This window comes from Alosa pseudoharengus, unplaced genomic scaffold (genome assembly GCF_046254945.1).
Source record: "Alosa pseudoharengus isolate Yale_2024_CS ecotype anadromous, Long Island Sound unplaced genomic scaffold, YU_APseudo_1.1 YU_APseudo_1.1_scf_19, whole genome shotgun sequence".
Lineage (NCBI taxonomy): Eukaryota > Metazoa > Chordata > Actinopteri > Clupeiformes > Clupeidae > Alosa > Alosa pseudoharengus.
Window position 1 is genome coordinate 35,611,625 of NW_027468657.1, and position 24,763 is coordinate 35,636,387.

The 24,763-nt window shown below is 40.4% G+C and overlaps 3 protein-coding genes and 1 long non-coding RNA gene across 4 annotated transcripts; 2 read left to right on the top strand and 2 right to left on the bottom strand.

Annotated features, from left to right (window-relative positions):
• Positions 1–1,672: 1,672 nt before the first annotated feature.
• On the bottom strand, positions 1,673–3,000 carry LOC143133268 (uncharacterized). The gene is made up of 4 exons (XR_012988495.1): positions 2,805–3,000; positions 2,312–2,450; positions 1,952–2,002; positions 1,673–1,819 (listed from the first exon to the last, which is right to left on the bottom strand). It is a non-coding gene; the product is annotated as an uncharacterized LOC143133268 (long non-coding RNA).
• Positions 3,001–10,012: 7,012 nt separating this feature from the next.
• LOC143132975 (E3 SUMO-protein ligase ZBED1-like) lies at positions 10,013–12,164 on the bottom strand. The gene is made up of 4 exons (XM_076292806.1): positions 11,684–12,164; positions 10,542–11,604; positions 10,161–10,447; positions 10,013–10,051 (listed from the first exon to the last, which is right to left on the bottom strand). Exons 1-4 carry the CDS (start codon positions 11,807–11,809, stop codon positions 10,013–10,015), a joined length of 1,515 nt encoding a protein of 504 aa, XP_076148921.1. The 5' UTR covers positions 11,810–12,164.
• Positions 12,165–13,217: 1,053 nt separating this feature from the next.
• LOC143132976 (G2/M phase-specific E3 ubiquitin-protein ligase-like) lies at positions 13,218–16,600 on the top strand. The gene is made up of 8 exons (XM_076292807.1): positions 13,218–13,297; positions 13,407–13,548; positions 14,003–14,469; positions 14,642–14,940; positions 15,042–15,217; positions 15,445–15,617; positions 15,906–16,120; positions 16,347–16,600. Exons 1-8 carry the CDS (start codon positions 13,218–13,220, stop codon positions 16,598–16,600), a joined length of 1,806 nt encoding a protein of 601 aa, XP_076148922.1.
• A 5,150-nt stretch (positions 16,601–21,750) lies between these two features.
• LOC143133270 (cytokine-like protein 1) lies at positions 21,751–23,098 on the top strand. The gene is made up of 4 exons (XM_076293048.1): positions 21,751–22,012; positions 22,102–22,146; positions 22,264–22,410; positions 22,490–23,098. Exons 1-4 carry the CDS (start codon positions 21,866–21,868, stop codon positions 22,586–22,588), a joined length of 438 nt encoding a protein of 145 aa, XP_076149163.1. The 5' UTR covers positions 21,751–21,865; the 3' UTR covers positions 22,589–23,098.
• Positions 23,099–24,763: the final 1,665 nt, after the last annotated feature.

Consider the following 24,763-nt stretch of genomic DNA (forward strand, 5'->3'; position numbering starts at 1 on the left):
TCCACTTTTTTGCTTTCCTGTTTTTGAGGTGGTTAACATGGTCAAAAACTCTTGAAATTTGGCACACGCGTCAGGTGGCACGCAACGCTGTTAGGTACAAGAGCTTGACCCCGGGCGTGGCCCAGGGACTCGCTAGCGCCCCCTTAGGTGACTGATTCCGTGGTTGGCATATATTTTGAGGTGGTTAACATGGTCGAAAAGTCTTGAAATTTGACACACACATCAAGTGGTACAGTGAATAGACAGGGATAAAAGCTTGCCAGGGACTCGCTAGCGCCCCCTTAGGTGACTGATTCCGTGGTTGGCATATATTTTGAGGTGGTTAACATGGTCGAAAAGTCTTGAAATTTGACACACACATCAAGTGGTACAGTGAATAGACAGGGATAAAAGCTTGGCACTGGGCGTTGCCCAGGAACTCCATAGCGCCCCCTTACGTCACAGTGACTTGTGGTTGGCATATATTTAGATACACACACCAAATTTGGTGGGTGTATGTAACTCCCAAAAACAAACAACTTTTGTATTAACATGCCATTAGCCACACCCACAGGAAGTGAGGTAATTGAGAATTTGTGCGTTGTGGACATGATCAATTTTAACGTACTCCTCCTAGACGGTTGATCCGATTCATGTCAAAGTTGGTATACATGACGTCGAGATGTTCCTGATTCTAAATTGTGAAGCCTTTTTTTGATATGTTGTAATTTGACGAAATGGCGAAATGATTAATTTTAATACCCTTCCACATAAACAATAAATGTGTCATAATTCACCATGCATGGCTTGAAATGTTTTGAATTTCACAGGTCATTAAAGACCATGTTAATGATAATATTCACATGCCCATAATGCATGTTTGGCATAGCGCCACCAACTGGCAACAGAAAGAATGGCAATTATACTGATTTCACATGATCAATTTGAACATACTCCTCCTAGACGGTTTGTCAGATTCATTTGAAATTTGGCAAACATTATGCCAAGATGTCGCTGATGTTAAATTGTGAAGGGATTTTTGAATGTTGTAATTTATTTGATATGATTTTAATATCTCACCACATAAACAGGAAATGTGTCATAAATCACAGTGCATTGAATGAATGGTCTGAAACTTCTCAGATTAATAGATATCATGATTATAATGATATCCAGACACCCAATGGGCCTGCCTGGCATAGCGCCACCACCTGGCCAAGCAGGAAATGTGCCAGAAATGGAAAATGCCTTAAGTGATTGATCTGAAACTTTATAAAATATTGGATATCATTATTGTGATGATATTCACATGCGTAATTCAAAGGCCTAGCATAGCGCCACCATCTGGCCAAGCAGGAAATGTGCCAGAAATGCTCTATGCTTTGAATAAATGGTCTGAAACTTCTCAGGTTAATAGATATTATGATTATGATGACACCCAATGGGCCTGCCGTACATTGCGCCCCCACCTGGCCAAGCAAGTACATGTGGCAGAAAATAAAATACAAAAACAAATAGCACACGCATGAAATATGTACATTTCACAAACGCACCACGTCGGTGCTTTGTTGGATTCCGACATGACACGGGTTGCGGCCCGCAGGTGCTCGGGCCCGCCATTGCCGCTTGCGGCTATATTTCACTATTGTGTTTACTTAAAATTAACCATAGTATCAGTATAAAGAGGAAGAAACACACAACACTTCTGTTATCTTTTATTCTATTTTATTGAAAATCTTTGTTTTTGTTATGGAACCTCAGTTCTGTCACTTTGGCATTTATTGCCTGGCCCAGCAATCTGGAGTGAGTGTCTGGCCTGGGAACTGCTTCAGGGTGGCCTCTGAATAAGACAGAACATATACAAATAGAACATGCAAAATATTAGTGACACAAATACAGATGCTAAAGTGCATAATTGGAGATAAATACAAAGTGAGTTGGAGAGAAAGACATACAAATAAAATAAACTCACCAATTATCGTCTTAGTCCTCTCAGGGTCCAGGCATTCCCTCTAAGTGCATCCTAAAAAATAGCACAATCAATTAGGACCTCAAATAGTTACAGTTTACTAACACAGAAAAGATCTATGATGGTGAGGCGAAAATGGGAAGCAGTCCACACAGACAGCCTAACACTTTTAAATGAGACAACACAACTAATATATCATATACACAGAAGAGAGAAGCACACAGATACACACTGAAAGGAAAAGTTAGTTTCATCCTCAAATTTTTACTAAACTTGTACAACCAAGAAGCTGCTATTTCATTAAAGTTAAACATGTACATTTTAATGTAAAAGTTCACATCTGTATGAAAACACTCTACAAACCATGTTGAATAAAAGCCTTCAGACTCACAACCTCCTCTTGGAGAGCCATTATCGCCACCTCTTCTGTAGGTGGTTGTCAGTTCTTGGTTATCTCCCACAGCTCACACTCATAGAGAGCTCTACCAGCCTTCTCTGAAACCTGCAAGTGAACAGAATATACAGCATTAATGAGAGTGGCGTTGGTAAAGGGTATACTCGCATAATATGTAATGTCCTGGGATATTCCCACTCATGAAGTGTCTCCCATCCGAGACTGCTATCTGAGACTGTAGGGAAGCTGTACCAACCATCATAGAAAGATATGGTTGGAAAGGTATATTTTCAGTTCACTTTGTGTTCCCAGTAGCTTGAAGCTAATTTCTTGTCATTCAAAAGATCAAAACTACTCAAACAAATGTATAAATTCTCAGAAACAAAAGGTTATGTTCTGCATTCGAAAATAGACCTTTAACAAAAAAGTTATATTCATAAGTAAACATTAATTTTTCATTACCTTTGGTCTATGTGATGATGAAGCATCAACATTTGTCAGTGAAGCATACTATGGGTTGGGCTTGGGTCGTCTTGGTCTCAGGTCTTCTGGTCCATCCTCCGGTGTCCTTGATGTAGCTTTCGAGTGTTGCCTCTCTAAAATGTAAAAAAAAGGGGTGTCAGTGCTCAAATGCACTACATGACCATACATGGTCCTTTTCAATACAATTCAACTTTTAAATTTCCATAATTTAGCATGGGTGTGAATGGTTTTGCAAGAATGTCAGTGCAGTCAAAGCATGACAAAGTAGTTTGATAGTGCACAAAAACAAAACACATTACTTGCAATACCATTTACATGAAATTAAGCACAGTACTTGTGTCTTCAATTTCTACACGTCCACTCTAATACTCTCCAGCACATAACGTTACCACATTACAGCCTATCTAAAAAAAAAAAAGAAGCTAATGTTAGCTCTAAGTGTTGTCCATGATGCAACAATAGCAGCTAGCTAGCTAAACCACAGTGCATAGAATGTCTAGCAGCTACACCTAACGGTGTGTTTCCACACAACGAAATTTCGCGTCGCTGTCATTGAGGTTGAATGGAGACGAAATTCGCCCTAGTTGGGCGAAATGAAAGCGAATCGCCGAGGCAGGCGAAACAAAGTTGGCCAAAGTTTAACTTTATTTAAATGAGGACCATTCCAGAACCAATCAGGTCCGCGTCTTTGTGTTTGGAGGCGGGAGTTACAAAAAGGTCTGACCAAGATGGCGGAGACTACCCGAGCTGTAACGCGAAAATTTGTATGTGATTAAAATGTTTCTACACGAACATTGGCACTTGTATCAACACGAATTGTGGTTTATATGCCACACGAACTTAGTCAGAGCACATACACCACTAAATAGACCACTATATATGTTAGTTTAAGCACTCGATCTTTTTTAGCTAGCTGACAGGCGAAATGCTAGTATTTTAGGACATTGGATTGCATTGTAAACCTAGCTAGACAGCTAGGCTACATGCTGCAACACAGGTATGAAATATATTATGTCTTATTGACCTTGTTGTTTCTATGAACATGAATTGTTGTTTATAGGCAACATCAACTTAGTCGAGGCATAAAGACCCCTGGATATCTTCATTAAGTACTTAAACGTTTGAATTAGCTGATTAGCCTAATTAGCTCGCTTGCCACCACTGGCTAGACACTGCAGTCTAGGTTAGCGGTTTCGCCGTCACGCCCCCGAGGCGAAATTTCGCTGGCCGAAAATCGCGAGTTGTTTCGCTGTGTGGAAACACACCGTTAGGCTAGTAATGTTAACCGTTACATTTTCTCTCTTGCATGACAAATCATAAGTTAGCTTCTATCTATGCCTATCAATCTACATGCCAGAGGCAAATATACTACCAAATATGGCCGGGAGACAGGTTAAATTGGTATTTCACTCTGTCATTACAAGTCGTTTTCATTAATTGTCCAAACGTTTCTCAGTGAATTTATTTTTCAAACCCCTTACAGGTGTAAAAAAATAAAGCTAGCGCTGGCTAATTTATGCTAACGTTAATGTTACAGAAAGTAGCAAAGGTTTGCTCCCAGCCTCCACCAATAATACCATTTTTAATTCGGACATTAACTTCTGCAAATGTTATATGAAAGCAATTTAGCATACAATGAAGATCTACTTACCAGCAATTTTGACCACCATGGCCTCGAAAACCGGCCAACTACCTCTTGGCTGCCTTCCTCCCCTCCACCACATAGTTTCTAGCAAGATGTTGTCCCATAACGTTACAGACCCGTTGAAAAAGTCTTCCTCATTAACGTTAGGTTTACTAATGCAGTCAGTCGGCAAAATGCTGGTTTTGCCCTCATACTTCCCGCCAATCCACTAAACCAGGGCAAACGTTTTACATTTGGACTAGTAGTAGCTGTTAGTTATGCTTATGTAGTGCTAGTGAAAAAGCTGCAAACATTTTAACCGTTATTCCAACGACCTTACAGTACGTTGGTAGTGACGTATTTTGAAGTTGAAGGTAGCCTTTTTTGTAAACCCCACCCATCACTGCCTGTGTGCAAATAAGTTAATTGAATATATTCACCATATATGTTCATGTAAGATATCCACATATATGTTACATTGCTGGGTCCCACATATACTTGCATATATACATTCTTGTACTATATATGTATTAAATATATTGTAGCCATCTATTTAAATATAAGCTGGATGTAGCTGCATATATGTGAATATATTTTTTCCCTTGATTTTTCTGTATGGGCGTCTGCCTGTCACAGACGTGGGGAGCTCTTTGAAGCTTGGGATAATGTGATACAGTCACTACAGTAACAGTATTTTATTTTACTTCTTATGTAATTTTTTTTTTCAATTTTTTAAATGCTTTGTTTAAATGCTGTTGGAACAAATAGTTGATTATAAAGGCAACTTTCTGTTGCACTTTTCTGTGTGTTCTGGACTGGTAACTTGTTAAGCCAACACTTGTTGTTCTAATGTTGCATAAATATTAACTGCAAACACACAGTGGAGAGTTGATTCGGTTTATACCAGACAATTTAAGTAGGCCTAACTAGGCTATTTGATCATGTAGTCTATGTTTGGATCATAGGCATGATGATTCATTCATGGCTTCATAAAATATCAACATCCCATGTTGCTTTTTTTCTACCATTAGCCCAAGTAGTGACCAGTATTCTACCATTGGCCAAGTAGTGAAAACAATTGTTTGAAAACAATCAGTGGTATTATCTTAATATTCTGGCAAGTTTAAAATATGATGGTCGAAAGTGGGCCAGAGGTGGCAATCCGATATCTAGAAATCTGATCTCACTATGGGTTTGTGTTCACAATTTGGTACCCCTCACTTTCAAAAAATCTCCTGCGCCCCTGATATAGGCTACTTCAACCCTTTATTTTGGTGATTAAAGTAAGGAAGAGCATGGCTCAAAGTAAAGTAACTAGGACTGAAACTACATAAATTTGTCAATCATTTGTGTGAACTCGCCGCAATGTAGATTTATTAACGCACCCGTGATGATCTACATCTCCATTTAAACCAAATGTTTTAGAGCGCACGTTGAGAGATGTATCCAGGGCAGGGCTATAGCTATACCTACACATATTCAATTTCAATTTCATTTTATTGTGCTTATAGAGCACCAAAACATAACACATGTATCATGGCGCTTTACAGAATGTAGGCAATCAGAGAAAGAAGGGAAGAAAGGAAGAGAAGAAAAGCAAGAGAGAGGCCCATGGGTAACAGGGGCGAGGAAAAACTCCCTAGAATTGGAGATATATATAGGAAGAAACCTCGAGCAGATCCACGACTCAAGGGCCTGACCAATCTGCCTAGGGTCAGTACATGACAGTAAGGTCTGTATACATGACAAATGCATATGATAGTCGGGTGTAGAGAATAAGACATGGTGTTAAGCACTTGAGCTGAAAGTTACAAGAGGTGGGATGATTACGTATCCGTTATGGTAATTCGTTATTCCTGATTTAGTGACAGAAAGTTCAATAGTCCAGCGTTGGAATTGTCCAGGGGAAGGGAGTTGTCGAGGGGCATGTGGTGGGTTGGCAGACGGGCCAGTAATCCGGGCAGAGTTGTCATATGCTGGTGGTGGGTCGCTAGGCTGTACGGCCCAGGAGTCCAGATAGGGACATATTTGTTGCACGTGCTACAAAAACTCCTTCTTTGCTATGGATGATTTAGTACCAACGTTACACCGGTCCGATACAGTTTTGCCTATGGCTAATACCGTGAAACTGAGATGCTTTTTGTTTGTTCGAAGTGCGTGGGTGTGAGAGGGGAGTCGATGTGTTTTGATTCCAGCTTGGTAGTTGTAGGCTAGTCTATGCGATTAAAAAACATGTGTGTGTGAAGTATCCAAACAATGATAACGCTTTCATTATGGCTGCTTTAGCCACAGACCTTGAGCTACTGTACAGTGGGTTGGGTTCCATTTAGAAGTGTCCACTTCATTCGCGCCTTGATTAACACAGCTGCGTGAAATGTACTTCTGATATGCAAAACTATTAACTTTTCGCCAAGAGGTGGCAGCTTAAGTCCGCTTGATACTGTAAGCCATTGGTTCCCAAAGGAGATTTTATTTGGGTCGCCAGCATAGCCTAGTGACAATTTATGTTGTGTAATAGGCCTAGCATAGCCTACCAATATATAGCTTATGTTAACAGTCACGGTTTTGTCATAACTCCCTCTATGCATTTTTGCATTTAGAATAGCTCTGAAACCAGGGGCGAACACGTCGCAGGGGGGGGGGGCGCCAGTGCGTGGATATTTATGGATATATGGATATCGCAAAATTAAACAATATTTCTATCGGGCGCCTACCATGGACTAGGCTGGGTGAACTCAGCCTGATCTGCCGGCGATTCCTTTTCGATTTCTTAAAAGATTGAGCTTGGTCTGGCGAAAGCCAGACTAACCATGGACCTCATAGTTGCAAAATGCAAGGGAACATGAATCAGCATATTATTTGCACAAACAATAACGGACAGTAGCTCTTCAACTTGGCCCGTTAAAATGTGTATGAACAGTCCAGCAACGCATTTCATGAAGGCCCTTTTGGACATGTCAGGTATTTGCACCACTGGATAAAACGGCATTTTGTTTTAGACTAGGCTACTGGTATTTAATTTGTGCATTGACAATAAAGCTGAATATCATATGAACTAGATGACTAAACTTATGCATATGTAGAAGAAGAAACATTCACAAAAATCCATGACATGACCTCTCTTCTTGATAGCTGTTGAAAACTGCATGGAACTGACAGGGATTGTTTTGTTTAATAATAAATAAATAAATACATTATGCTGCTACCTTCTGCTTTTCCCAAATACAATGTAGCCTACAGGTGTACCTTTCATCAGTCCAGTTGCAATGGATGGACTGTGATGAACTGCCCTACTTGTGATTGTTTAGATATTTTAAAGGTTTTATAACAATGCTACACATTTTTTGGCAAGTGCTACAAATCTATTCACCTTTGCAGCGCCAGTAGGCTACTTTGTGTGCGGCCCGCAAACACACATTCCAAACAAGCATACACAAAAGTTTCAAGAGTGGGGGATGGAGTAGAAGATGGAGACAAATTCATTAATATGATTTATTTTCACGGAATGGATGTACATGACTGAGCGGCGGTCATATTTTGTACCGCTATGCGGTACATCTAGTTTAAAATTTCACTGTAAACTATATAACTATATACAGTATGCACACACACACACACACATATTTAACAACAACCACACAATCCCACTCAATAGTATGAGGGGCCGTCTAGGCCTTAATTCATACTTGGTCTTACACACACTATCATAATCTTGCACATACACCACTATACTCATGCACACTCACTATTATAGTCATTTTACATGTATGTATGAGAGGGTATAGTCGTGTATGTGAGAGAGTATAGTAGTGTATGTGAAGGAGTATAGTAGTGAATGTGAGAGAGTATAGTAGTATATGTGAGAGAGTAAAGAGTATAGTAGTGTATGTGAGAGAGTATAGTAGTGTATGTGAGAGAGTTTAATAGTATATGTAAGAGAATATAGTAGTGTATGTGAGAGACTATAGTAGTGTATGTGAGAGAGTATAGTTGTATATGTGAGAGACTATAGTAGTGTATGTGAGAGACTATAGTAGTATGTGAGAGAGAGTTTAGTAGTGTATGTGAGAGAGAGTTTAGTGGTGTATGCGAGAGAGTATAGTAGTGTATGCGAGAGTTTAGTAGTGTATGCGAGAAGGTATAGTAGTGAATGCGAGAGAGTATAGTAGTGAATGTGAGAGAGTATAGTGGTATATGCGAGAGAGTATAGTAGTGTATGCAAGAGAGTATAGTAGTGAATGAGAGAGAGTATAGTGGTGTATGCGAGAGAGTATAGTAGTGTATGCAAGAGAGTATAGTAGTGAATGTGAGAGAGTATAGTGGTGTATGCGAGAGAGTATAGTAGTGTATGCAAGAGAGTATAGTGGTGTGTGTGAGAGAGTTTGCATGAAACGGAAGGAGAGTTTGCATGAAACGGAAGGAGTGATTTCACAGCTCCTGATTGGTTGACAAAGAAGAAGCGGTATTTGGCGCTCAATATCCTGCACTGCACTGTCGTTAGTTGCGCTGTGATGGACAGAGAGAGGCTAACAGAAGCTGTGGGTCTTCTAAGCAATATTTTAGGAAATGGTGAGCTGTTGTCAACGATGTCTCGACAATTAGATCAAGTCCAACAGAGTTCTGATTCGGAGATGCAGAGATTATTCAGGGGTGGAACTGCAAATCCACTCAGACCTCCACTCAGACCTGCAATCAGCGCTTCTACTACTAGTTCAATGGAACCCGGAGGACCCCGTTACCAGACGAGACAGCATTTCAGTGGATGGTCGTCGAAATCCAGGAACAAGTAAGTTAATTTAAAAAACGTTATCCTATCTGCAGTGTCCCCATACATTCATGTTAGCATGGTCGTGACGTTAGCGCTGATTAAGTAGCCTAGGCTACCCTTGTGCTAGTAGTGGCTATACCCACATAGAACACGGGCTATCGTTAGCCCTTTTTCATTGAAAACTCCGCAAGATCTCCACTAGTGATAACGTTATGATCAAGCAAGTTGGAGTAAGCTGTGTGAAATCAGAAATCAGGTTTCAGAATTAAATCTGCAGTTTTATACGAGAGAGACGTCACAGTATCTGTAAAGCCCTTTAAATAACCACAGTGTATGATATTTTACTGTACAAATACATAGCAGCTAGACTTTGACTGGGAGAAAAAGCTAGCAGCAGCAACATGGAAGCACAGTAGTTCTGGTTAGTGATGGCCAAATGAGGCTTCCTGAACCACTGAGGCTTTCCAGCCCATTGGTTCACCAAAAGGTTCGTTTACCTGAAGCCTCATGAAACAGTGTGCTCCCTAGTGACACCTGCTGTGCAAAGCAATGTATCGCACACAAATCTATTCATCCTGAGCAACCAAATTGTCATGGTGTGGGCACACCCTTTTTCTATTGCCTGTGTATTAAATAAAGTTTTTTACTCTGCTTGTGTTTACCTATGCACACACAACTCACACACACATAACTTTGTATTCAGTAGTTCTTTGGGTTAGTGATGACAGTGAATGCCCCAAATGAGTGTAAAGAAATCACTGAGTGCAGTGCTGACTGAGTGCAATAGTGTAGTGCTTATGGAACTGGGAGGGCAATTGTGTAGTGCTTATGGAACTGGGAGGGCAATTGTGTAGTGCTTATGGAACTGGGAGTGGAACAGCAAACTGCAACAGGGATGGGAACATTTTTACTGATTTTTATTTAAAAACAAAAGTTTTTTTACAGTATTTGGATTGAGGCGGTTTCTCTTTTTGGAAACCACCTCTCCAGCCTTAGAAAACACCCTTTCACAGGGCACCGATGATGCCGGACAACATAAGAACGTAAGTGCCAGCTTATATAAATTGGGATGTTGGAGCTTCTGTTTGTTCCAATAACCCAGCGGATCCTCAGTCCTTGCCAGATTTGTCTCTGACAAATAACGGTCCACCTCAATAGTAGCATCTGCGGTCACACTGGAGCTCCGTCTGCTGTTATCCACTGTGCTGTCCAGTAGATGCCAAAGGTCACCTATAATTATACAAGGGAAAACACTCACTTCTCAATGGTTCACATTACATGACATTACAAATGTGAAAATTCACATAAGACATAGACTACTTACCACAGGTTGTAGATGGCCCAGCTTGTGAGGCAGGTACTTGAGCTGGGGGTGTTGTTTCAGAATTTCTGATAACATTGGCACATTCTGACTTTAGTCTTGTAATGGCTTCTTGGAGCTTTCCTGGACTTAGGAACCCTAGTTTTTTGAACCTAGGGTCCAGCAATGTAGGCATCGTCATCACACTAATGGATTCCATTTGTAACGCATGCTCTCTGACGCGACGGACAAGGTTGTCAGCCAGCTGCCTTGCCATATTTGATGTTAAGCCCTCGGATTTTCTTACTATTGTGTGGTTCAGCATCTTCATTAGGGGAATAACCTTTGAAGCAGACACTCTTTTTTCTGCAGAAAGCTCTACTGTGGCCTGGTGGAATGGGGCCAGTAGGTCGAGAGCATCCTTCATTGTTTCATACTCCAATGAAGTAGGAGGGCTTACATCTGTCCTCAAAGAGGCTAGAGCTGCCCCCACTGGCTCTCTCAGGTCATAGAGCCTTTCCAGCATGCTGTAAGTGCTGTTCCATCTAGTGTCCACCTCAATAATCATTTTCAGAGCAGGCCTCCCCATCTGCACCTGCACTTGGGCCAGTCTTTCTTTTCCTGTTGTGCTGGTCCTGAAGTAGGTTACAAGCTTCCTACATTTGGTGCGAAGCTCATTTAAGCCTGGCACATCATCGAAAGACTTCTTGACAATTAAATTCAATGCATGTGCAATGCATATCGCATGCCTAATATTCAATGCCCTCACACAGGCAATCATATTGGCAGCAGCATCCGTGACAAGGCACCTCACCTTATCCTTTATGCCCCACTCCTCCATGACCATGGTATGGGCAATAGCCAAGTTGTCTGCCGTATGGGTGTTTGGGAAATGTTGCACCCCAAGCAAGATTGTCCCAAGCTGGTCATTGGCATCAATAAAATGACAAGTCACAGCCAGGTAAGCCTCCAGGTTGATGGACGTCCACATGTCGGACGTAAGGCTAACAGCAACAACATTGTCCAATTTTTCTTTGGCCTTCTCCTTAGCCTCCTCATACCGGGTGTCAACCATGGACTTCAAAGCCTGAGAACAAAAATATTAATTGTTACTATTCATTCTGACTTTATAACAATAAACTACTTTAGTCTATTCACATACATACCTTTCTTGTTGGGAGAACATAGGATGGATCCAGCACATGCACAAGCTCCCTAAACCCCACGTCATCCACAACAGAAAAGGGTTGGGAGTCTTTGATGACCATGTTGACCAAAGCCTCATCCACCATTTTCTTTCTGTAATCTATAACACAGTACAATGCTGGTGTATTGTAGGAGCCTAACACATTATTGAAATAATGAAATGAAGATTAAATATTACTTTGACTAGTGGCTGGTCTGTTTGCAGCAGGTTGAGCATCCTCATGCATTGCACGATAATGCCTAAGCATTGAGGAGGTGTTGTTGCTGTAAGTCAGCTCTTTATGGCACAGCAAACATTTCACCTTCAACATGCAGATAATACACATTGTGATTATACAGCGATATGGTGAGGATTATGTGATGTTATGATAATAAATTATATAAATGTATACAAACCTTGTTATGAGCAATCAATTCAAAATGCTCCCAGACAGGAGAAGTTCTCCTCTTTCTTGCTGGCTCCATTGTAAGGGCTCTAGGTTTGCCTTTAACGTTTGCACTCTAAGGCTTTCCCTACAGTCTAGTCTTATAATAATAATAATAGCAATAATATATATATATATATATATATATATATATATATATAATAATAACACTACTACCAATATATGTATATATATATAGCTACTAGAACTAGATATAGGCTAATTTACTCTAATAATCTACTGAACTATGTATACTTTACTCTAATAATCTAATAATCTACTAAACTAAGTATAATGTAATATAATATATAATACAGGCTATGATATATAATGATAACTATGCTACTACAAACTCGCTACAACTCGCTACTCACTACTTCGTACAACCAACACTTCAACACCAATGCAAACGCCTACTGCAAAACCCACGAGAGGCGCGAGGTTTCGAACCACTTTTATCCGGAAGCGATACTCAGAATGAAGCAATGACGTATTCAACACAAACCGAGGCCTCGTTTGTCATCGTCACGTGATTTTCATGGAAACGACACAAGCCTCGAATCGGGGCTTCATCTGGAACGCCCCTTTTTGCTCGACACAAGCTCCGGAGCCTCGCTTCAGATGTCACATCACTAGTTCTGGTACCCTGTGCTGTGCTCTTGTTATTCAGTGTCAAACACATTGTAATTTGCTATTCAATGCGCAGCTTTTTACAGTGTAGTTCTGGATTTATTGGATTCCGCCTATCTTTAGGTATGGAGACATCAGAGTAAGCTGTTTACAGCAAAAATAGCGTTAAATGTGAAAGAGCTAGCAGCTAGCTCTCACATTGGCTGGCTAGCTGGCTGAGTTGCAAGCATCTGACTGGATGATGATGGTAAGCTCGTGTGAAAAGATTACCATAAGTTGAATCTTATTAATGCTTTCTTTTTGTAGACCTTCTGCCCCAAACCACCCTACCTTCCTAAAGGATGTGATATTGTTGCCAAGCCCATCTTGGGACCAAGTGTGTAAACATAAAACACGGAGAAAACTACATGATAGAGGGTTCATATTGAATGCATTTGAAATGCACAAGTCCTGGGACAGCAGGACTGTCACCATGGAGATAAAGCAAGCTTTTAAAGAGAAAATTGCTATGGATTCAAGGTACTGTTACGGAAATTTCAATATAATGCATATCATAAGTTATTTCATTTATGTGTTTTAGTAAACTTATTTTCATAATTGTCAACTCAAATTGTCCTTATTGTTACAGTATCGAACTGTTGATGGCTTGTGGGAGCAAGCTGGTTGCTCCAAAATTGCACAGCGGTCAAGAACTTAGTGGCCTTATTATACACAAGATCTTAAAGTCCAAGGCTGTATATGTGAGGCCATCCACAGATCTCCCATGTAAGGTAAATTATTTAAAACCAACGTTGAACTGTGTCAGTTAGAAGTTCAACACAACTGTGAAAAGGACACTAATGATTTTATTTATTTATTTTTGCAGAATATGATAGTTCTCAGGGTGTCAAAATATGAAGGAGTTGGTCAGTTTTCATCTTGGAGCTACACACATAACCAAAAATCTGCAAAGTGTGACTAAAAACTTTCTTTGTTTGCACCGGTGCCCCTTAAATTTTGCCTTGACCATCACATCCTAAATGCCCTTTTCCCCTTATGTCAAATAACTCCATGTTAAACATTGAACCGATTCAGACAACCACACAGAAGGACAGGGAGGACCTATACAACAGATAAATGATTGTACACATGCTCTCTTTATAATGTGAATGTAGGCATTAGGTTGTCATACTTTCGCAGTATACTTATTGGCAATCTTTTCTAATTATTTTTGTTGTGTTTTAGTTGGACAGCACAGACTCCGAGGACAGTGTCATGGAGTTGGATGAAGATACATCAGCATCATATGACCTCAGAACTACTTCTGCCAGTCATGGCAGTTTACCTACTAGGAGAAGGAACAGCAGACGCCAAAATGCATCTACCAGGCAGGTTTGCGTTGCAAGAAGGGCTAGAGCCAACCAGCCGTCACCACAAGTGACCAGTGACCAGCCCCCACTACAAGGGACCAGTGACCAGCCCCCACCACAATTGACCAGTGACCAGCCCCCACCACAAATGACCAGTGACCAGCCCCCACCACAAGTGACCATTGACTTAGAAAGTGATAACTCAGTGAGCCAGTCACCACTAGTCAGTGACAACTATGATGCCTACCTTTCAATCATGGGAGCCATGCCAGACCTGTCCTCTGATGAGGAAGTTAACGAGGCTATATTGGCCAGTCTTGAGTCATCCGTAAGTGATTGGTTATGAGTATTAATATGACATTGTTTGAAAGAATGAAGTTTGTGCTGTGGTTTGTTTTATGCAAACAGCTGAAAGTACTGTATGCACATGTAAAATACATCAATCACAAAGTATAATCTCATTTCCGTATGTTCTCTGAATTCTATTTTTTAACAGGATGTCTGAACATGACACATCTGCACAGGAGGTGCTCCGCAGCCTTGCCTCCAAAATCAATTGCAATCAAAGATGCAGATTCAACATAAACCGATCCGCTGTGCTTGATGGTGCTGTGAGAGGTTTCAAGAGACTGTCCTACAATCCGACATTTCAGATGTGTGTGAAGTTCTCTGATGACTTGGGGGTGGATGAGGAGGCAGTGGACCTTGGTGGCCCAAGGAGGGAGTTCCTGCGTTTGCTTATGGAGGCCCTGGCACACTCACAGATGTTCGAGGGAAGGGAAGGCAACGTCAACTTAGCGTTGGAAAGTTTAGGTATGCTTTAATTTTTGTGTCTCTTTCTATGAGTCTTTTTTTTCAAGGGTTGTGCCTTCTACTTAATCTTAAATTTGTCTTTCCTGTCATGTTTCCTCCAGCTTTAAGAGAGGACAAATATTTTTTTGCGGGCCAAGCCATTGCGGTGAGCCTTGTTCATGGCGGGCCTGCTCCTGGCTTCTTTTCCTCTTCTCTGTATGCCTCACTGACTGGAAAATCACCCAAGCCAGAGATGGAGGAGATTTCAGATTCTGACCTTTATACCAAGATCAAAAAGGTAAGCACATTGTAAACATACAGATCACTCAATTCATCTGTATCTTGCCATGTTCTGTGGCATTCCTTTTAGAATATAGTACATACATAACATAATATACATAATCCATGCCTGCAATGGATTATGTGCCATATTCATGAAGATAATAAAGTTTGTTTGCTGTTAGAGTTAAGCATTGTTTATTCAACTATAAATTGTTTCTCCCATTTTTTGTTTGGTGTCCTTAGGTGTCAGAATGTACATCTTTTGATGAACTGCAACAGGCCACAGCACCACTTACAGATTATCTGGCCAATGCTGGGTGTCTAAGGCCTTTGAAACACATACAGGACAAATATCTCTTGGTGGAGGATATCATCATGTTTCAGGTGGTTCATCGAGTCAGTGGAGCATTTGAAAGGTTTGTGTAATGTTTTAGCAAACTTAATTAAGAATAATTAAAGATTTCAACATATAGTATATTTTTAAAAGCTAGTGTACAACCTTACAAACATTCAGAATAAAGGCTTACATGTGTCATAAAATAACTTGAAAGAACATCAGGTTTTAGATAGTTGTCAAATACAAGGCCTTTTTGCACAATCAAGAACACTGAACTGTCTTCTAAGTCATCCCTTTCTTGTGCTGTGTGATAATTTATCCAATTTGAAAACAGGTATTGGTATCTTTTCATTATACATTTTTACAGATTCAGGGAGGGCATGAAGACCCTTGGTGCTCTTGATGCAATAAGAATGCACCCAGATGCTTTCAGACCGCTGTTTTGTCACGAGCCATCCCCACTCACAGCTGATGTACTAGAACAGCTCTTTGAAATTCGATTGTCAGCAGTGGGCAGCAACAAAAGAAGGGCAGAGGAATGTGTGGTTGCATTTTGGAGGGACTACCTGCTGGATGTTGAGGGTAAGTATTATTGCTAAATATGGAATATGTGTACACACACTGCACTACGACACTACTATGCACAATGTGTTTTCTCTTGTTAAATTGCCTTCCTTCAGTTATGTGGTTTGAGTTGTATTTAGTTTACCTTTGTACAGTAGTTTTGTTAACTTTGATCACCCCCCTCTTTTGACATTCTTTTCATATTCTCTTCTGTCTCTCTTTCTCTTTCCCTCATTTTTTTCAGAGCAAGAGGGACCCTTGAAACTTGAGGGTATCCTGGCCTTTGCGACGGGAGCAGATACCATTCCACCCCTTGGCTTTTCCCCACAACCTTCAGTGGATTTTCTCCATGAGCTGCCCCTCAGACAAGGCCGTCAATTCCCCACCGCAAACACATGCATTAATTGCCTGCGGTTGCCAGTCCTGAAAAGTTTTGAGGATTTCAAGGAAAGTATGGATTTCGCTTTAAAAAATACTCAGGGATTTGGACAGGAATAACTTCAGAGAACTCCTTTATTATAATCTGTTGCCAGTTGCACTTTATTAAACTGATGAGACATCGTTGTCTCATCCTAATACATTATTATGTATGTGTTGTTTGAACAATGGAAAATTGAATAATCGATTCACTAAAAAAGAAACCATTTTGTTATTTTGTTTTATTTTTCAACAAAGCATAAATTGTCACTGGACCACCCAATAGTTACTTAGTTATAGTTATTACCAATGTAATTAACCACCCAATAGTGTCCTAATTGACTAATGACTAATGAAGTTGCTCACTAATAGAGTTCACCAGGCCCAAGTATAATTGGATGCCATGGTTACCGTCATCAGCAAGTGGGTCTACAGTTTGTAGAATTGTGTTCATAACTGTTTGATTCAAAATAAACTTATTTTCTGGAACAACAACATTGTTTGATGTCTCAAAATGTACTGGGGGGTCTTCATTCATTTCAGAGTTGTCACTCCCAACTAAAATGTTCTGCATTGCCTCTGCACTGTTGAGAACACCTCTCAGCCACAGTTGAAGAGGTGTTTGTGATCCCTGTGTAGATAATCCATGGTTGTTCCACTGATTTCTGAATTCTGCAGTTGCCCTTTGAACTCTTGGCAAGTAGATGTAATGTAAACAAAATAAGTGTAGGTCATTTGTAGAGTCCAGTATGCCTTCATTTTCCATAAAGGAGAAGAGATCACTGTAGTAGAAAGAAACGACTCTGTTTATCTCTGCCCATAACCGCTCAATCCTCTGGTTGTGAACACTACGTCCAGTGATGACACTACCTCGATTTAACCCTCTTCTCTCCAGCATATACTGGGCAACCCTGGTGTTCTCCATGCCATGATCACAGCGTATTCTCAAGGGAAGGCCAAAATTCTCTACACCTACACGAAACAGTTCCAGTACACTTGATGCTCTATTGTTATTTAGGCACTGCAAGTATATGATAGTCCTACTAAAGCCATCAACACATCCATGATAGACCATTCTCCACCTGACCAGTTTATGGTTTCCATCTATATGCCTATGGAAAGAAAATTTGATCATTATTTTTTTACCATGTGATCATGTGATCCTAACAGTTTGTTTAATGTAATATTTTTTTGAAACAAAGAAATAAACTTACCATAATTGATTGGGATTTTGAACAGAATAAATTCTTCTGTGAATTGCACGGCGTCGACGGAAGGCCCGACCAATGGGGTCAAGATGTTCCAGGCAGCGTCTCACACGCCAGCGCTGTATTCTAAGGTTGCGTGTTTGAAGTGCTGCACGGACATACCTTTCCCCTGAATATGGAGTGGTTTGAAGGATCTCAATTATGATGTTATACAATGCCTCATCAGACATTGCTGTATAGCTGAGGGAACCAATTTGTAGCTGCTGTCTGTGACGGTACAGTGTCCTGCTGATTCCAAAGCATACAGCTATTTGTCCCCAATTCATGCCAAAACCCAAACAGTAGGCAATTTGTTGATGTTGTATATTGTATGCAGGGCGACCTGGATGACCGGTTCTGACAGTTGGTACTCCGAAGGTCAACATGTTCCTTCCCACTGACCTTGAGTTTTGATAGGAACTGATAATATATTGAAAACATGCATGCAGCGCCTCCAGGGCACCAAAGCTTCCTTGATTCTCACCCTCTTCAAATTGCTGGTTAATCATGAGCAAGACCGAGATTGTCTGAGAATAGCCATTAAGCTCAGAAATTAATCTGTCCAAAATTACGGTGTCATGTCCCAAATTGTCTGTCTCCCTCACAATTCTTTGAACACACTGCAGTGTATCAGTGAAAAAGATAGCAATGTTTTCCTCGTTACCATTTACTTCCACTAACAGAAACTGACCTTGAAAAAGAAAGAAAAGAAGAAGAAATACCCCTGACATTTTTGGTCCAACAAGGTTGTTTTTGTCCTTAATTTAAATGTTTCTTGTTCCTCTGAGTTGGTCCTAGCTGTACTTTCAAAGCAGCAAGCCCACCAGATAATGATAATTCAAAATGGCCCCTTTAGCCAATAAGGAAGTGAGAATTTAATCTGTCTTCCTGTTTGATCAAACCAACTTCCTTTTCAACTATACTCTCTCACACACACCACTATACTCTCTCGCATACACTACTATACTCTCGCATACACCACTATACTCTCTCGCATACACCTCTATACTCTCTCGTATACACCACTATACTCTCTTGCATACACCACTATACTCTCTCGCATACACTACTATACTGTCTCGCATACACTACAATACTCTCTCGCATACACTACTAAACTCTCTCGCATACACTACTAAACTCTCTCTCACACACACTACTAAACTCTCTCTCACACACACTAATATACTCTCTCACATACACTACTATAGTCTCTCACATATACCACTAAACTCTCTCGCATACACTACTAAACTCTCTCGCATATACTACTATACTCTCTCACATACACTACTATACTCTCTCACATACACTACTATAGTCTCTCACATATACCACTAAACTCTCTCGCATACACTACTAAACTCTCTCGCATACACTACTATACTCTCTCGCATACACTACTAAACTCTCTCGCATACACTACTATACTCTCTCACATACACTACTAAACTCTCTTTCACACACACTAGTCTCTCACATACACTTCTATAGTCTCTCACATACACTACTATACTCTCTCACATACACTACGAAACTCTCTTTCACACACACTACTATAGTCTCTCACATACACTTCTATAGTCTCTCACATACACTACTATAGTCTCTCACATACACTACTATAGTCTCTCACATATACAACTATACTCTCTCACATACACTACTATAGTCTCTCACATACACTACTATACTCTTTACTCTCTCACATACACTACTATACTCTCTCACATTCACTACTATACTCCTTCACATACACTACTATACTCTCTCACATACACGACTATACCCTCTCATACATACATGTAAAATGACTATAATAGTGAGTGTGCATGAGTATAGTGGTGTATGTGCAAGATTATGATAGTGTGTGTAAGACCAAGTATGAATTAAGGCCTAGACGGCCCCTCATACAATAGCCTTCACCATCTTCATCATTTTTTTCCTCATTCCCTTCAGTCTCATCATTCATCTTCTTGATCTTTATCTGTTGGTGACATCAAGCAAATTTACTAAAGCCACTGCCTGGATGGCAAGAGCGAGCATGACAGCCCCTTCACTAGCAACATCCCACCCAAACTGTGTGATGTCTCTGGCCTCTGCAGGAGTCTCTCTCTGACCTGCAGCCTTCCACAACATGACCTGAAGATGAGCACGCAGTATGTGCAGCATCAGGTTGGCATCTGTTGGAGGAAGCTTTTTAAGCTTAGGAGGCTTGTACAGCGAGTGTAAGAAAGGCAAGCCCATCTACAACATGGAGGCCCTTTTTGCTCGACTCTTAGTCGTGGGGCAGCGTGGCATAGAGTTGAAAGATGTTTTTGATTACAGTTTGGGTGGGAGGTTGCTAGTGAAGGGGCTGTCATGCCCGCTCTTGCCATTCAGGCAGTGGCTCCAGTAAATTTGCTTGATGTCACTAGCTGTAGCTGCAGCACATTGAAAGCCTGCAGCAAAGGAAACTGCAGCTGCCATGCTGCAAGTCTCAGTTGCACTGACTATTGCAAGTGTGAAGGGGGTGAGGTCCGCTGCTGCAACCCATTCACAATACATTCAGATAAAGATCAAGAAGATGATGAGACTGAAGGGAATGAGGAAAGAAATTATGAAGATGGTGAAGGCTATTGAGTGGGATTGTGTGGTTGTTGTTAAATATGTGTGTGTGTGTGTGTGTGTATGCGCGTGTGTGCATACTGTATAGTTTACAGTGTGTGTGTGTGCGCGTTGCATGTTGTATATAGTTCTTGTATATAGTTATTGTGCATTTGTGTACGTGTGCATGCTGGATATAGTTATTTTGCATATTGTATATAGTTCTTGTGGGTTTGTGTGTGTGCATGCTGTTATATAGTTACCTCCGCCAAGGAGATTATGTTTTCATCGGGGTTTGTTTGTTTGTTTGTTTGTCTGTGTGTCTGTTCATCTGTTTGTTCGCAAAATAACTCAAAAGGTTTGGGAGTGATCCGGATCACCGTCTGGATCCAGGAGGCGGTTATGTTTTCGCTTGGCGGAGGTCTATACTCTCGGAGTGTTTTTCTAGTTTTGCATGGCACACTTAAACACTGCCTCCTTACCAAGTTTCTTAAAGGTTTTCACCAACTCACCCCCCCAAGTATACGTGTTTACCTTGGAAAAACAATTTTGAGCCTGGCTTTATCACACTATCTGCTTTTGTGTGTATGCAAATTAGAGCATTTTTAGTCAAGTCAAGTCAAGTCAAGTCAACTTTATTTCTATAGCACATTTAAAAACAACTGAGTTGAACCAAAGTGTTACAAACAAACATAAAACAATGACAATGGTACAATCACATAACATGGGGGGAAAATAAATAAATAATTGAAATACCAAACAAATGAATGAGATAGGGCCTCATTTGCATATGTAAACATTACAATATAAAAAACATGCAATACATTTTTTTCTCATCTTAACATAAGTAATCAACTCAGAAAGTTTCATGATGATATCTATTATTTAAATTTTTTACCCTATTCACCTGTACTGCCTCGCCTTAATTGTCTATTTATGCTAATTATGCAAATTGCCCAAAGTGCAACTTTAGGCAACCAAGTTGAATTCCACCCACTAGGCCTATAGATTACATTTCTGCAATAAAACTTTAGGGTACTCAACATTTCTGGGTGTACTATTGGGCCTATGGGGATCACGACTAGACTATCCGAACTTAGGCTAAGTGCTTCAAGTTTATGGTATAGGCTAGGTCTGGGCAGGTGCAGGGCTCAGCCTTGCGGTCAGTTAAACACAAACCAAGTTACATATGACATGACTTCTTTAAATTCAAACGAATTTTCATGAATGCACATGAAATATTAACTGGATGAAGACCCAGCTTTCATGACGCAGTTTTCTACAGAAGAACTCCATCTGAAGTCGGAGTAAACGAGAGCATCAAGGAAGAGGAGGCACATTCATGTAGTCTCCCATTACAACGAAAAGTAGGCCTACCCCAATTCGCTGATAGCAAACATTTCGCATGACGTCACAGCTATTTTTTTTCATTCTTGAGCAATACATTGAAGTATAGGTGGTGCATTGAACATTGCAGTGCAGCCTACATCATCACAAAAAACTCAAAACAATAATGAAAGTCGGGCTTGCAACTTTGATTGTCGCCGTAACGTACGTATGGATAGCTGAAAGTGCCCCGCCGACATGTTACTCTAGAGTGTTAGGGCTAAGTAAGGAAATAATGGATACATTACACAAATTACATAAACATCACCGCACGGTGAGTAACTTTGCAATAATTAGCTTTGACTTCACCGATATCTTTTAATCGCTTCAACATTATGTTACCTAACTGTGGTCTCCCCGCAGAAGGACTGCGCTGAGGTGTTGCCAAAGCTGTTTATAGACGTGCACGTAAGTAGGCTAAAGTAGCTTGTATCTAAGTATTTTCTAAACATTATTCGACAGCTGTTAATGTCAATTTGTCAAACTTTCTGGTTGTTGTTGTTGTTTGTGTTGTGATATTCCCAGAATTCCTGCGTCATGCCTAAACTCAGAGACTTTCTTTATGTCGTGGAGAACCTACCTACACCTCAATGCAGAGCGCGTCCTAGAGTGACTGTTCTGCAGCGCAAAGTCCGAAACTTATATACAATCATCAACAGAGTTTGCTACCGTGTAAGTCGGTCTTTTGCTTTTTTGATATTCAGATCTGATGTCTGTGAGTTTATCATTCAACACTCCGTTTTCCCAACAGGATCTCGTGTATTTCACCGATGACTGTGAGGCCATAGAGACAGGACACAGCAGTCCACGATACGGAGAGGACAGACTTCAATTGTTAGAAGAGAACTGAGAAAACATACTTCCGTGCTGACGGAGCTTTTAAACTTTTATATTGTATCTAGGCCTAAAACACAAAACTAGACTAAAATAGATGTAGGTTAGCTGAAATAAAACCCAAATATTCCTTGATGGTTTATTCCCCTAGGTAGAGAAAACTTTCCACAGGAAATGCTCAGAATGCCAGCCATTCCAATGAAAACCTTCAAATAATAAACCATAATATTTGCTTCCGTCTCAGCGCCGAATTTACACACACACACGCGCACACACATATAACGTGTGTACTCTATTCATTCATTTCTGTACATGTCTGTGAAAGTGCCTTCATGTAGTCTATGCCTAAGGGAGAAAAAAAAGTAGGCTATTTCTTGTTGAGTTTTTGTTTCATCTTGGTTTTCCCATTTAAAATGTGCTTTTCCTCCTATGCTGATATAGCCTTGATCTTCTAGTTACATAATGTGATGAATATATGCTGACATTTGTATTTTATTTCTGTATTAAAAAGCTATAATCTTTTTCAGATATTGCCTGCTTTGGTTTGTATAACAGATCTGAATACTTGTGGGTGTATTAGGCCTAAATCTGATTATGATAAAATGACAAAGGCATGTTGTGGGGCATACTTAGTATGTACAAATTATGTCTGCATTTGGGACAAATAAATGGCACCTAGAGCCAGCTTATGACAAAGACTCCTACCAGATTGTTTTCTCTGAACATTATGAGTTTCAGTAGAAGGCCTACACTCTTTTTCCCAAGCACTGCAGATCATGTGATACTGCAGTTATGCATGTGTGTGAATGGTGTAATTTTGAACTTGTAGTCTATTTGAGCATCTCTTTCAGCATCACCACAGAAAGATTTTAAGCTGTATCTAACAAAGTACCATGTCTGAGGGACCGTTCGTTATTTATAAACGGGGTCACCGGAGGAAAATAGGGGAGGGTCATGTCTTTTTATTCTTTGTTGAGGGGAGGGTCACCTAACTTTTTTTTGTCTAGGGTCACCCATCTTTTGTATTAATGAAAACAGCAAAAAATCAAAGTGGCTTGTTTGATTGTTGATTTCTGTCGCCATATAACGTTCTCTTTCGTTCCATAGCTCTGTCAATATTGAACAATAAAAATAAGGGAGATTTCCCGGGTTTCTCACGCAAAAATAGGGAAAATGTCAACATCCGTCCCCATTAACGTTGGAAGGGTTGGAGCAACAAAGTAGCCTACTTTTATCACGCCTAACAGCCTAGGCCTATATCCATTTGGTCAACTTTATCCAGCCCTAAAAAAGCTAACTTTGGTTTACTTGTAGTTTACCGTGTAGCCTAGCCTAACTTTAAACAGTGTGCATGCTTATAAAGCATACTTGTGCTTCATTCATCCACACATCCAGCTCCTAACGTTTTGACAAGCATTTCTACCAATTGACCTTGTTCCTGCCCATCTCTAGCTTTGCTGTCTCCATCCTTTCTGTTTTTGTAGTTTGCAAAAAAAAATATAGTAGGCACTATTTATTGGTAACCAGCAACAAGTGCAATTTGTTAATCGCTGTCATTCTCTCTCCTGCCAACAAAAATGTGTTACGTTTCAAGTAGCAGTGCGTAATTCTGCTTCATAAAGCAGAATACAGAATACAAATGCATTGGTCATATAAATAGCCAGTTTATGGTCTACAGTGTAGGCTAGAATTGGTAAGTTATGGTAGGCCAACTTGGAGTGAATATACAGGGGGATTTCTTCAGCCTAGGTGCGCACATAGACATAGCCTACGGCCGAACACTGCAAGCGCCAATGAATCGTGCTCTCACAACAACCACGTCGTTAACTTAAATAGGCCTACTGTAGGTTAACATCACTCTGAGTTCGCATTCAAGCAAGCAAAACGATGATTTGAATACATCTGTTTCTCTGGAAGGGCAAGGGGTAACAACAGTACAACACAGAGACAGTCCAGAATGCAGGACTAATGTTATGAGAGTATTACAGTAATATGGGATATTCTACGGGAAAATATTAAAACGGCAAGACAGCGGGGAAAAGTTAAAATGATAGGCCTAAACCTGGAAAAAGTTGGCATGTTAGGTATTTTTCGGTCCCTGTGATAATTTGTGAAATTGTGCAAACGGTCTTTTCAAGTCATTTGAGAAGGAAGGAGTGTAGCAAGCTCCCAAATTGCCGCTCGTCTGAGA

What these genes read in the sequence shown, in the direction of transcription:
- LOC143132975 (XM_076292806.1), bottom strand. Translation starts at nt 11,809, where the DNA reads ATGGTGGATGAGGCTTTGGTCAACATGGTCATCAAAGACTCCCAACCC. An exon ending in TGGGCCATCTACAACCTGTG is followed by an intron (nt 10,448 to 10,541) that starts GTAAGTAGTCTA and finishes GTATAATTATAG; the next exon opens with GTGACCTTTGGCATCTACTG. An exon ending in ACCGCCTCAATCCAAATACT is followed by an intron (nt 10,052 to 10,160) that starts GTAAAAAAACTT and finishes TTGCCCTCCCAG; the next exon opens with TTCCATAAGCACTACACAAT.
- LOC143132976 (XM_076292807.1), top strand. Translation starts at nt 13,218, where the DNA reads ATGCACAAGTCCTGGGACAGCAGGACTGTCACCATGGAGATAAAGCAA. An exon ending in CTTAGCGTTGGAAAGTTTAG is followed by an intron (nt 14,941 to 15,041) that starts GTATGCTTTAAT and finishes TGTTTCCTCCAG; the next exon opens with CTTTAAGAGAGGACAAATAT. An exon ending in TTTATACCAAGATCAAAAAG is followed by an intron (nt 15,218 to 15,444) that starts GTAAGCACATTG and finishes TGGTGTCCTTAG; the next exon opens with GTGTCAGAATGTACATCTTT.
- LOC143133270 (XM_076293048.1), top strand. Translation starts at nt 21,866, where the DNA reads ATGAAAGTCGGGCTTGCAACTTTGATTGTCGCCGTAACGTACGTATGG. An exon ending in TACATAAACATCACCGCACG is followed by an intron (nt 22,013 to 22,101) that starts GTGAGTAACTTT and finishes GTCTCCCCGCAG; the next exon opens with AAGGACTGCGCTGAGGTGTT. An exon ending in AGCTGTTTATAGACGTGCAC is followed by an intron (nt 22,147 to 22,263) that starts GTAAGTAGGCTA and finishes TGATATTCCCAG; the next exon opens with AATTCCTGCGTCATGCCTAA.